Here is an 11588-nt window from a genome sequence, read left to right as displayed (position 1 = left end):
AACCCATCCTCTGGTTGACGTGGTTTACCCAGGCTATGATATCCAGATTGACTTTGTTTTCCCACCAAATATTTTTCGACCAATTGTGGGAACGTATAAGTTTCATATGTGTCAATTATTAAGCTTTGATACTAAACCTAATTACTTTAGGAGATTAGGGTCGAAAATTTTGTTTAAGGAAGACCACCACTCTCATTGTGGTCAGCTGTGTGAGTCAAATTGATTGACTTTAAGGATCCACAATTATTCAGGATATTATTATGTGCTTCTAAGTTTTTACTTGAGTTTTTCCAGACTCTAATACCTGAACCGGACCTTAGCTTTGAGGAATTCCAGCGCATGAAAATATTTTATCTAGACCCTTTCATAGAGCCTGAACCTGAACCACAGCTGGATGTAGTTGTCTTAAACAGGAAACTAGACAAGGGTGCGCTTTATTTATTAATTTTCTTGGCATGTTGCAGATTCCTTTTACTTGTGATAACTCTATTTGGTTTTGATGACCCACAGATATTTCGGCTATTACAAACTTCGCTATGTTGAATACAAGGTAGATGCTAATAAGAAGAAATCATACCAAATGAAAAACAAAACGATTAACATTCCACCCACTAAGCAGAAGTTCTGTGTTAATGTTACCGTGGTTGGTTCCTGCAATGGCTTGATTTGTTCTACTGTACGTCATGATGAACTGTATGACCCTATTCACATATGTAACCCTGTCACCCCAGAATATGTTTATCTTCCGAGATACGAAAGGAAAATGGTTCGCAACGTGTATCTGCCATGGCGGGTGGGTTTGGTTACTGTCATTCGACTGATGAGTATAAAGTTTTGAGAATCTACCTCAAAGGTATTCATTGTTTTTTCCAGGTGTGCAGGCTTGGCAAAGAGAGTATTTGTAAATGGACAGAGGAAAAAGAAATCCCAGAATTGTTGGTTGCTTGCATTGATCATCGAAGTCTGTTGTTGTGAATGGGGAGATACATTGGCTGGATCTAGATTCAAGGATTGTTGCCTTCAGCTTAGAGGATGAAGAATTCCGCGTTATTGCTTTACCGCCACCTCTTGCAAGAGGCAGCAGTTCATATCATGATAAGAGGACACTTTGTCTGTTGGGAGACTGGTTATGTCTTGTTCATTGTATATCATCATTCACAAGGGAGGGAAATAAACATCACGTGGACATATGGTTATTGAAGAAAAACATGCAACTTGGTTTTGGAACAAGGAGTTCTCTGTGCAAGCTGAAGGTGTTATTCCACTCGCGATTTCAAACAACGGAAAGGTTTTATTTTGGGAGGGATTCAGATTTGTCTCTTACGATCCAAAAGATGGGGTCCGTGAAAAACTAAGCTGGGATCATGACCACAGAGCTGGTTTGGGCCGTTTGTCGGCTTATGCAGCAACTCCTCACGTTAACAGCTTTGTTTCGCTGAAAGCTCTTGGTGTCAAAAACTGCAGGAGAAGACTACAATATAAGGGTAAGTGATGACTTAAGGGTTTAATCCCCTAAGGTTTTGTTCTTTGAAAATTTTCTCGTTTAGCTAATAAGTAGTGACTGAAATGAAACGAGTACATTGAACACGCAACTCTCAAATTCTTTACTTATGAAACCAACATTAAATTTATGTTCCTTTTCTCAAAAGAGATGATCATTATTTGGATAATCTATGAATAATTACTTCAAAATGACAGCTAGACAGTTCATCTATATGAAGATTAAGAAAATGCAAAGCTAGTACAATATTGTTAAAACTGTACTGTCACTATAGGTCTGCAAGTTCTAACATAATCTGCCGTTACTTCTGCCAAATACTACATATACTGATTCCAAGTTCTTTTACTTTCTGCTCTCTATTTTAGTGTCGCTGTACTGCCAGGGGTTGAACTCAGTTGGTTGAATGTCTACATCCTTATCTGTAGATGTATCTATTGCTGCCCTGTGTTCATCATACTTACCATTGTATTTGTAAGCCCGTACGTCACCCCATGGTGTAGCTTTTACTTCATCACTCAAGTCGAACCATTTTGGAAGAAACTTATCAGCATTGGCTTCTCTTCTTTTCTGTTCGTTTCTCTGTCTTGCCTCGATGCTGTATGTTTCATTCACATGTACAACATTTGAAAAGCATTAAAAACATCCACAAGATTCGTATATTTTAAAGTCTACTAATACATTGAAATAAGAGTTGTACAGAAAAATACAGTGAGGGAGGGGGAAAATACCTGGATTTTTCACGGCTGACTTTGGAGAGATCACCTTTCTCAAGTGCACATCTATCAGAACGTAAACGAGAATCTGATGCTAGCATCTTTCTTGGTGCAGTGTCTAAGCTGTTTAGCTTATGTGTGAAATATGTGAACTGAAATTTATCCTTTTCGGGAAGATCAGCCACTTTCCAGACCTGCATTATGAAACAATGCAACGACCTTAGTTACCAGAGCATACGCAGTGGAGATGATTAGAGAAAGTTCTGAAATAAATTTAACCTCTTTTAGCTCAGTTTCTGCAAGGGGTTTCCCTTCCTTATCACATGGCTGGTAACTCAATGACTTGGTCCATTTTCCTGTCATAAGTATCTTAGGTTCCTTGGCAGCATTGTAAACATATCCATCCACTTGACCGCGAGATCCACTGCACAACCGAAAATTAAAGGCATTAATCAGATTGCAAGCAATTCGCGATGCAATCAAAGTGAATGAACAAAATACGGCGAGCTAGGCACCCCAGGCGCATGAGGCAGAAACTGGGTCCCTCACCAATAAGGCTCCCAAGGCAGTGAGCCACTGCCTTGAACTATTTTTCTGTCGCCTTGGGCGCACCTAGCGCCTCACACAACATAGTGCACAACGATATCAATAACAGCATTTTGGCGAATGCATCAATCTTGCTTGTTTTCATCGTAAGAACTACACTATATGCACTTAAGTTGGAGAAACGGAGAATGAAAGAGAGAGTCGCAGAACCATACCCAAACCAACCAGGTGGTTGAAACTTGAACACAACATAATCTCCAGTAGTCATGTTCGTCAAGGTTAACTCTCCCGACAAAGAAACCCACAATCGACCAAATATAAGGTTGTTAGCTCTTATATGTGGTGGATTAGCATCTAGAACAACACCATCTCGTTTGAGAGTAATACGAGTTCTGGTAAACCGATAAAAATTTCAGAAGTACGGCGATTTTAGAAATTGAAAGAAAAGAGCAAAGCAGATAAAAATTAAGTTTACCTGGTGCTAGGATAAATATCAAGTGAATTTCCCAACAATTTGGTCCTTAAGTTGGATGTAATATCATGTATGAAATGTTCATTTTCAGCATGTGCAGCATCTATTGGTGGATGATGGCTCACCTGCAAGCAAAACCATTTGGTAAATAAAACGAGCACATGAGACGAACAAAAGGAAACATAGCGCCCGATCTTGATATGCTCACCTGCTCTCCGATGTATGTAATCCCGTCGTGATTAACCATTTCAAAAGTCTCACCAACAATGGGATTGAAAGGCTTAGTTGGCCGGCTTAAAGCAAAATAGACAGATAATGCCCATGATGCTGCAATCGATAACTACAAGTCACTAAAAATTTATGCGAATATGCAGAAAAATAAATTGATAGACAAACATTCAAGGAAACCACTTACAAGCGTATACCATCCGCATATAAGGATCCTCACATATATCTGCTTGATCCAATAGGTGAGAGTACTCCATTAACTGCGATCCGAATTAAACTTCAACTAACAACACAAACAATATCAATTAACGAAATTCAAGACCTCAGAAAAGAGTAGGCATTAACCTCGGCCATTCTTGAAACATTGGTTGCTGGTTCCATGTAAGAAATTGGAGTATAATTTAAAGATATAATATCTCCACCGATGTACTTCTTCGCCAGCTTCCATAAACTCTCTCGCTCCTACATCAAACCAAGTATCAACCCAAGAACATTAAAAACTTAAACCAGAAGAGTCTGTGAGAAAAATAAAACTAAGTTGATTACATCTGGTATCCATTTTCCTTTAGTAGCTTCTACTGTTGCATCCACTCTGTCTCCATCTGGACTTATAACTTCTATTTCATCGATACTACACAAAACAAATAAAAAGAGCATCAAGTTAGAGATAGATACATTCATTCTAGTTTTGGAATAAGAAAATTTGTTTACCTGTTGACAGATTTGCTTATAGGGATCTTTGCGATATTCGACAAGCTAGACTTGATTGAAGAAAAGAATCTACCACCACTGCTCCTTTTCGAGGCCATTGAAGCAAATCAGAACTGATGCAAAACAGGTATTCTTTTGCAGTGAGAACAGCTTAACAAGAGCAAACTGATGCAAAACAGGTATTCTTTTGCAGTGAGAACAGCTTAACAAGAGCAAGGCTAAATAGAGAATGTTGTTATAATGATTTTGAGTTTTTGACTTTAAAATTCAATAGAGTATCGTCAGTGCATTTCTACTTGGGCGTTAGGGCAGTTGGGCATGCATTTAATAAATGTGGTTGGTTTATTACTTATTTTCGGTTCAGTCATTCAATTGGGTAACTGTGAGAATCAAGTACTCTTCTGTACAGGACGCGCAATTTTGGATGTGTTTTTATATCAATAATGAATGACACCAAGAAAAGGTTAATTAGCTCCAACTTTAAAAGCTAGGAGCTAGTTTCACAGCTATAAAAAGTAAGAAGAACATTAATTTTTTTTGACAGTTCATGACCTATAAATCCTACACCAAGCATGCCATGATAAATCCAATCCGCCAATGTGGATGTATTTCATAATCGCCAAAATAACGAAACATGCGCAATGGTAATAGTATCCGTTGGGTGGATTTGCCGAATTGGATAAGTACAGAGGAGACCCTTACAAAATTTATAATGTTGATTTAATCTCGAATTGTGTTTTTCTGAAGATTGGAGGAAAAGGAAAAACAATATTCCACAACAAATATATTACAAGACTTTATACATATAAATGGTGTGAGGATGTGTGTTGATGCTGAAAACCAGCATTAACAATAAGCAAAGGTTGCGTAAGAAACATGATATCTCATTCTGTTGTCACATTACCATATTGCCATGGGTTGAACTCAGTCGATTCAATATCAATTATATTTGTGTCCTCTGAGATATCTGCTGCTTCTCGGTGTTGGTTGTATTTACCATTGAATCTGTACACTTCCAGATCCCCCCATGGTGTAGTTGCCACTTCCTCGGACATTTCAAACCATCTTGGAGTGAACTTATGGCCTTTGGCATCTCTGTTCCTCTTTTCAGCCCTCTGTTTTTCCTCAAGGCTGCAAAATATGGAGCAGAATAACTTTAGACTTTTACTGAATTGAAAGAAAGAGGAACAGAGATGCCAAAGGGCAGAAGTTTCTCCCATGTTAATGGAGAAGAATGAACCTTTTTTTTTTTACTACAACCCTATGAACAATTGTTAAAGAAATGCTAGAAGCATTTCTTATGTAAATATGAAATGCTAGAAGCATCCTGAAGTACCAATATTCATTAACGATTCATAATGATTAATGAACTACCTATCGCACACCACCGTTCTGGTTTCTGATATTCCCAGTTCTCTTACATTGTCAAAGTCTAGAAGAAACTATTGGTTACAGATTCAATTTTATGTTGGTTAATACGACCGAGGGAGGAAGAGAGTACCTGCTCTTCGCAGAACCAGCTTTGGAAAGATCACCCTTCTCAAGCACATATCTATCAGGACGTAAACGAGAATCTGATGCCAACAGCTTCTTGGGTGCAGTGTCTAAACTGTTTATCTTGTGTGCGAAATGCGTGTACTGAAATTTATCATTTTCTGGAGCATCCGCAACTTTCCACACCTATAAAACATTACCAAGTTATTCACTTTAATACATAAGAAATCTAGTTAAATCAATGTACCTTCAACACTTGGGAGAAATCAGAGTAGGACTATCTTGAAGAAGGTTTAGTAAATCTAACCTCTTTCAGTTCAGTTCCTGGAAGGGGCTCTCCTTCCATATCACAAGGTTGATAACTCATTGACTGGTTCCACTTTCCAGTCATCAGTATTTTGGGTTCCTCCGCAGCATTGTAAACATATCCATCCACTTCATACCGCCCAGCCCTGCAAAATTACAACTTGAATACCAATCCGCAGGAAGTGAACTTTTAAAAAGAAATATATGTGTAGTCATGGGACTACAGAAGTGTTGACGTCTAATGGGTAGGGACAACTAAGCCCGGCCACTAGGTCGCCTATTAACTCGTCAGTAAGGCCCCAACCCAGAACTTCACTGTTTACCTTTAAATGGTTAAGGGCTGGAGTAGCTAAAAACTTAAAACTACATTTAGTAGTTAGAACCATTCATCTGTTGAAACAAAAAAAAGAAGAGAGACGGAGAAGAGAAGGACCAGCTGCTAAATTTAGCTTCAACTCTTTTTCATTTAGCTATGTGGTTTGTTTCTTTTCTTTTAGTTCGGGTATAGGGAAGAAAAGAAAAATTAAATAATAAAATTGCTAATTTAGTGATACTAAGCCGGTACATTTACTGGGTCTTTACTGGCTGACCTAAAAAACCAGTCAAAAGAAAGGATACAGCTGACAATAGGGAAGTTAATCAGTATAAACTATGAAGGGTGGTGTAAGGTGTAAGCGTTGCAATAAGATGATGTTGAGTGGGTTTGATGTTTATATCTACGCCTAATCATCTATCCATTACAATATAATCCTCGACCCCAGTCGGCCTTGCCCGCTAACGACCTTAACTACACAAAAAACTAATCTATGGTTTTACTTTTTTTCTTTTTCTTATTTAACTTCTTGTTGTATCAAGAGATCAATCGCAGCGAAATTAATGTAAGCAGATAAACATACCCGAACCATCCACAAGGTTGAAAGTACAGAACAACTTTTTCTCCAGTAGTCATATTCGTCATAATCATGTCTCCCGCTGAATCAACCCAAGTCCGCCCAAAAATAAGGTTATTGGCTTTGGAGGGAGGGGGGACCAAGTCTAAGACTACACCATCTCTTTTAAGGGTAACACGAGTTCTGCATTACAGATATCAACAATTTAAGAATTCAACCAAACAGAACCAGTTTAAATTATGGAACTTAAAAATTTGAAGCGTCTAAAGGTACTTATGTTCAGTAAAGATCAAGCTTCTAACAGTACCTTCCAACAGGATAGATCTCAACCGAATTTCCAAGCAATTTGGTCTTTAGCTTGGAAGTCAAATCGTAAGTAAAATGTTCATTTTCAGCATGTGCAGCACCAACTGGGGGATGATGACACACCTGAAATGGAAAAATAAGTAAATTAGTGTGTCTCATTATCGATTGAGACTACACAGATCAACAAGAGCCAACAAAAAACAGACTGAATGGAAAATCATAATTCTCTGCATCTTACCTGCTCTGCAAGGAATGTAATGCCACCATGATTGACCATTTCATAAGTCTCACCAAGTATGGGATTAAATGGCTTCCATGTCCGCTGCAAAGCATAATAGACTGATACAGCCCATGTAGCTGCAGTGGAAAACCATGAGTTCTGTATTCCATATAATGACATAAACACGATATACTCCACAGGTAACATTGAGATGAAACACTTACTAGCATAAACCATCCGCATGTGTGGATCCTCACATTCATCTGCCAGATCTAACAAGTGAGAATACTCCATTATCTGCAAAATCGATGGTTAAAGTTGTACTAAGAAGCATCAAACTCACCCACATGAAAATCCATAATGACATCCAATTTGCAGTATTGATAGACACATACCTCTGCCATTTTCTGAAGTGTGCTCATTGGTTCCATTATAAAAACCGGAAGTGTCACCAATGACGTAATATCTGAGCCAATATAGTTCTTCATTATCTTCCAGTGACTTTCACGTTCCTATAAAAACAATAAAGTAAAGAACCCCAAACTAACAGTCAAACAACAACACCAGAAACTAGGTCTTCCTACAAATGATGTATTAAGTGATGTATTAAGTAATTGACAGAAAGATTTCTTCCTCCACGCCAACAAACAAACAAACAAATTGACCATGCTTGGCCACTAACTACTTGTTAGCTAGTTGCTTTCAGTCTGATGTAGATGGCGATTGCCCAGCATCCACAAGCCTTAGATCCTTGGGATCAACAACCTGTTGAGATGAATACCACGATCCGCAGGTGGTAGCTACTTTTCACCCCAATGAGTTATCCATCCCGAAGATCCAGGGCATCTGGATTTTGTGCATGTCATCATCCACCTAAGCTTAGGACCAAGTAGCTAGCACCCTAACAAGTTTTGAAGGAAAATGCTAGAACAGTTGCACTAAGGGGTAGCTAGTTGCTAGCAACCCAACGTGGCAGTGAATCACATGGGTTCCCGAGGATTACGGACTCCACATGTAAGAATTAGTTGCACTTGGTGCTAGCTATTTGCCAGCACTCCAATGTGACAGTAAGTCACATGCCGATTCACCCAAGTGTTACCCAATCCTGAGGATTAGAGACTCCACATGGGCATCATGTTTGAAGTGTTTAGCACCTTAGCAGAGTCGGAATTAAGAATCCTCCATCAATCCATGTTAATCATGTCAAAACATAAGTCTACTATAAATGAAATTTACTCAAATAAATGAGAAACTAGGGATTGCAAAATCACGAAAACTAGGGTTTAGGGGGAGAAAATTAAAATTACCTCTTGCTTCCATCTTCCTTTGTTAGCTTCTTCAACTGAATCCTCTGTACCTCCTTCTGGATTAATCACCTCAACTGAATCTTCAGCACCTCCTGCTTCTGAATTTCTTACTTCAACTCCTTCATCACTCATCAAACTAAACAACAATAACAACAAACAAAATCCACCGATAAATTAATCAAAATACCATCAAGAAAATCACAATCAAAATCAAACCGAAAACTATTAGCAAAATTTCCATACCCTAGAGCAGTTCCTAAATTAGATAATCGAGAAGTAAACGATGCGAAATATCCACCACCACTGCTGCTGCTATTGCTTTGATCCTTTGAATCCATATCGAAAAACCTAGTAAAATTCTAGTATCGATCAATCTATTACCTGAATTGAAGAGAATGATTTTTCTTAAAGAAAAAATGAAGCTGGATTTGGATGAATTTTAAGAAACCCTAGAAAGAAAAAGAGACAGGGAGTAGTGGGACTTGGTTGGCGGTTTTGATTTGGGGTTTGTGTTTGTTTTTTTTTTTGATGGTTGGGTTGAAGTTGAATTCTTGACGCGGTGGAAAGTTAGACTTGACTTTTACGACTATTCAACATTCATTACAGCGTAAATGTCGTGTTTGTACCTTGTATGATGACAATTATTATGTCAAGTGGCACGATTTGTCACTTTTGCCGTCTATGGACTGTCAAAGTGTAATAGAAGAGGTTGCCATGGTTGCCTCAAGTGGGCACATGAATTAACGGAATGTCTTTGTCAATGAAATTCAGATTCTAACCATTGAATTCCTTTTTCCTTTTCTTTTTTCTTTTTAATAAGAAATTACTGAATTTTAGTTGGTAACCGAGGGACAAGCTGTGCACCAATCCCTTTTTGAATAGTAACTCTCAATCTCTGAAAAATAAAACTACCTAAACCGCTACCAGCATCATTATTAACTAAACAGTTCTTCAAACGCTTGAAAAAACATATAATATCGTCATTAGGCTCCTCTAAAGTAGTGAAAGCTAGAACACCCAAACCATAACCGTGCGAAACACATTCATCCAAGTATTTTGTAAGTTTACGCGAAATCTCCTTTGAAATGACCTGGCCTGGAATAAAGGAATGAACTCCCTCACCAGTGAAAGGTGAGACACCTATGACATCCATACACACGTCCTAGGCATTTTCCCAATTGAGAACAAGAATGTCTGCTAGGCGTAAGTCCTTGTTATATATCATCAGGCAAAAAACCTAGAGCAATTTCTTTGCGTGCAGGTACACCAGCCTTGTAACAAATATCAACAATTACATCACGAACCAAGTCATGACGAAACTTAATCCAACATCTTTAGCACAATGAAGCGCATGATCACGAAAAATATCCATAGGTTTATTACAACACGAGCACAAATCATCTTCAACAAACAATAAGGGGATACCAAGGCGATAACAAACTACCGCTCTGAATTGTCTGGGCCCAAGGCATTGAAATAACCCACTGATGGGAACATCCAAAAGGTAGTCGTGTGCATGTTTGACCCGGTTACATTGCCATAGAATAGAGTCTCTTGCAGATAATGAAAATTGGATAAGGTTTTGCTTCTTAACTGCATCAAAATAAATGACTGTCAAAAATTGCATAGAAGGGGGGCAATATCATCGACGCAATAACAATTTTTTATTTTTTGTTTATCTCTTTATAAAGATCCACGAAGATCTTTGTCTATGAAATTCAGCTTCTAACCATTAAAACACTGGAAAGATCGACGAAGATGATTTGTAATTTGTGAAATCGACAAGTTAACTTATAGTATTTAAATTTTTTTGAACTTTAAACTGGTGGATTTTTCTTCCTTGATCGATCTTGACATATAAGCCTTTGGGAAACCCTCTGATAGTCGTTCACTGTGTATTATCCGGACATGAGTTTTGAATCTTGTTTTCTTAAAACAACGGAGGTTGAGTTCTCTATTCGTTAATCACCATTATTTGTTTCGGAAAAACTATTGAATTAATAATCTCTTGTTTTTAGGATTGATTAGACCATGTATGCAATTACGATTTCGGAAAAGTTATTGCTTGTTTTTAGTTTTCTTTATTGTCTCCAAAACTCTTGTGAAATATCTGACAAAATATCTAGCGAGTTAAAACTTGAACCATAATTAGCACTCTAACCATAATCGAAACATAAATCTTAAGTTATTATTTATAGGTGTGCATATAGTTGTGGATGACTAAGTATCTAAGGATATTACCAAATCCATGCACTGATTGTCAGGCTTTTTGGGTAAGAATGCATTTATCATGTTCGGCATCGCTTCATTTTATTTTTGTTCTCCCGCATTGATCATATATCATTTTGAAAAAATCTCTTTAAAAAGTCTTAACTTGGCATTTTCCGTTTGATGATCAACAGCCAATGTCATTACCATGTGCAAAAAGCTTAAAAAGTGCAAAACTTGATTTGGTTCATGCTGATGTGTGGGGAGCAAATGACGTTACATCTCACAGTCGTTTATTTTATTTATTATGTCATGTTACCAAAAGATGAACTTCGGTGGCTCTTTGGTCACTTTTGTCGTCGATCAACTGTCTAGAGGTTAAGATGGTTGCCTCAGTTTTGATATTGAGCAGTAAAAGGGATGCATTAATACTCTGATCCAAAATCATTCGTGACAAACTCCATATGAGGTGTCCTTAAGATGAATAAACATGTCGGATTAACTTTGCTTGTAATTGTTGTGACAAGCCCTATGTGAGATGTAATTAACATGATGCCTGAAACCGATACAACAGAGTTATTCGAAATATTTATATCATAAGCTTTGACTGAGTCATAAGCTATTCTGGGAGCATCAAAATTCCATCAACAAAATCACAATCAAAATCAAATCTTAATTTCCATACT

General features: G+C 37.8%; 2 protein-coding genes across 2 annotated transcripts; both read right to left on the bottom strand.

Annotated features, from left to right (window-relative positions):
- Positions 1-1614: 1614 nt before the first annotated feature.
- Positions 1615-4426, bottom strand: LOC113308694 (oxysterol-binding protein-related protein 3C-like). Its single transcript, XM_026557159.1, has 10 exons — positions 4172-4426; positions 4007-4091; positions 3806-3922; positions 3648-3720; positions 3441-3559; positions 3236-3357; positions 2976-3152; positions 2494-2638; positions 2230-2408; positions 1615-2096 (listed from the first exon to the last, which is right to left on the bottom strand). The coding sequence occupies exons 1-10, from the start codon at positions 4267-4269 to the stop codon at positions 1844-1846; spliced, it is 1368 nt and encodes a 455-aa protein (XP_026412944.1). The 5' UTR covers positions 4270-4426; the 3' UTR covers positions 1615-1843.
- A 383-nt stretch (positions 4427-4809) lies between these two features.
- Positions 4810-9210, bottom strand: LOC113310699 (oxysterol-binding protein-related protein 3C-like). Its single transcript, XM_026559444.1, has 10 exons — positions 8938-9210; positions 8695-8830; positions 7783-7899; positions 7612-7684; positions 7406-7524; positions 7169-7290; positions 6868-7044; positions 5973-6117; positions 5673-5851; positions 4810-5302 (listed from the first exon to the last, which is right to left on the bottom strand). The coding sequence occupies exons 1-10, from the start codon at positions 9030-9032 to the stop codon at positions 5056-5058; spliced, it is 1410 nt and encodes a 469-aa protein (XP_026415229.1). The 5' UTR covers positions 9033-9210; the 3' UTR covers positions 4810-5055.
- Positions 9211-11588: the final 2378 nt, after the last annotated feature.

Source organism: Papaver somniferum, chromosome 9, assembly GCF_003573695.1.
Source record: "Papaver somniferum cultivar HN1 chromosome 9, ASM357369v1, whole genome shotgun sequence".
NCBI lineage: Eukaryota > Viridiplantae > Streptophyta > Magnoliopsida > Ranunculales > Papaveraceae > Papaver > Papaver somniferum.
Note: the sequence above shows the minus strand (reverse complement) of the source record. Positions and strands in the feature narration are given on the sequence as shown.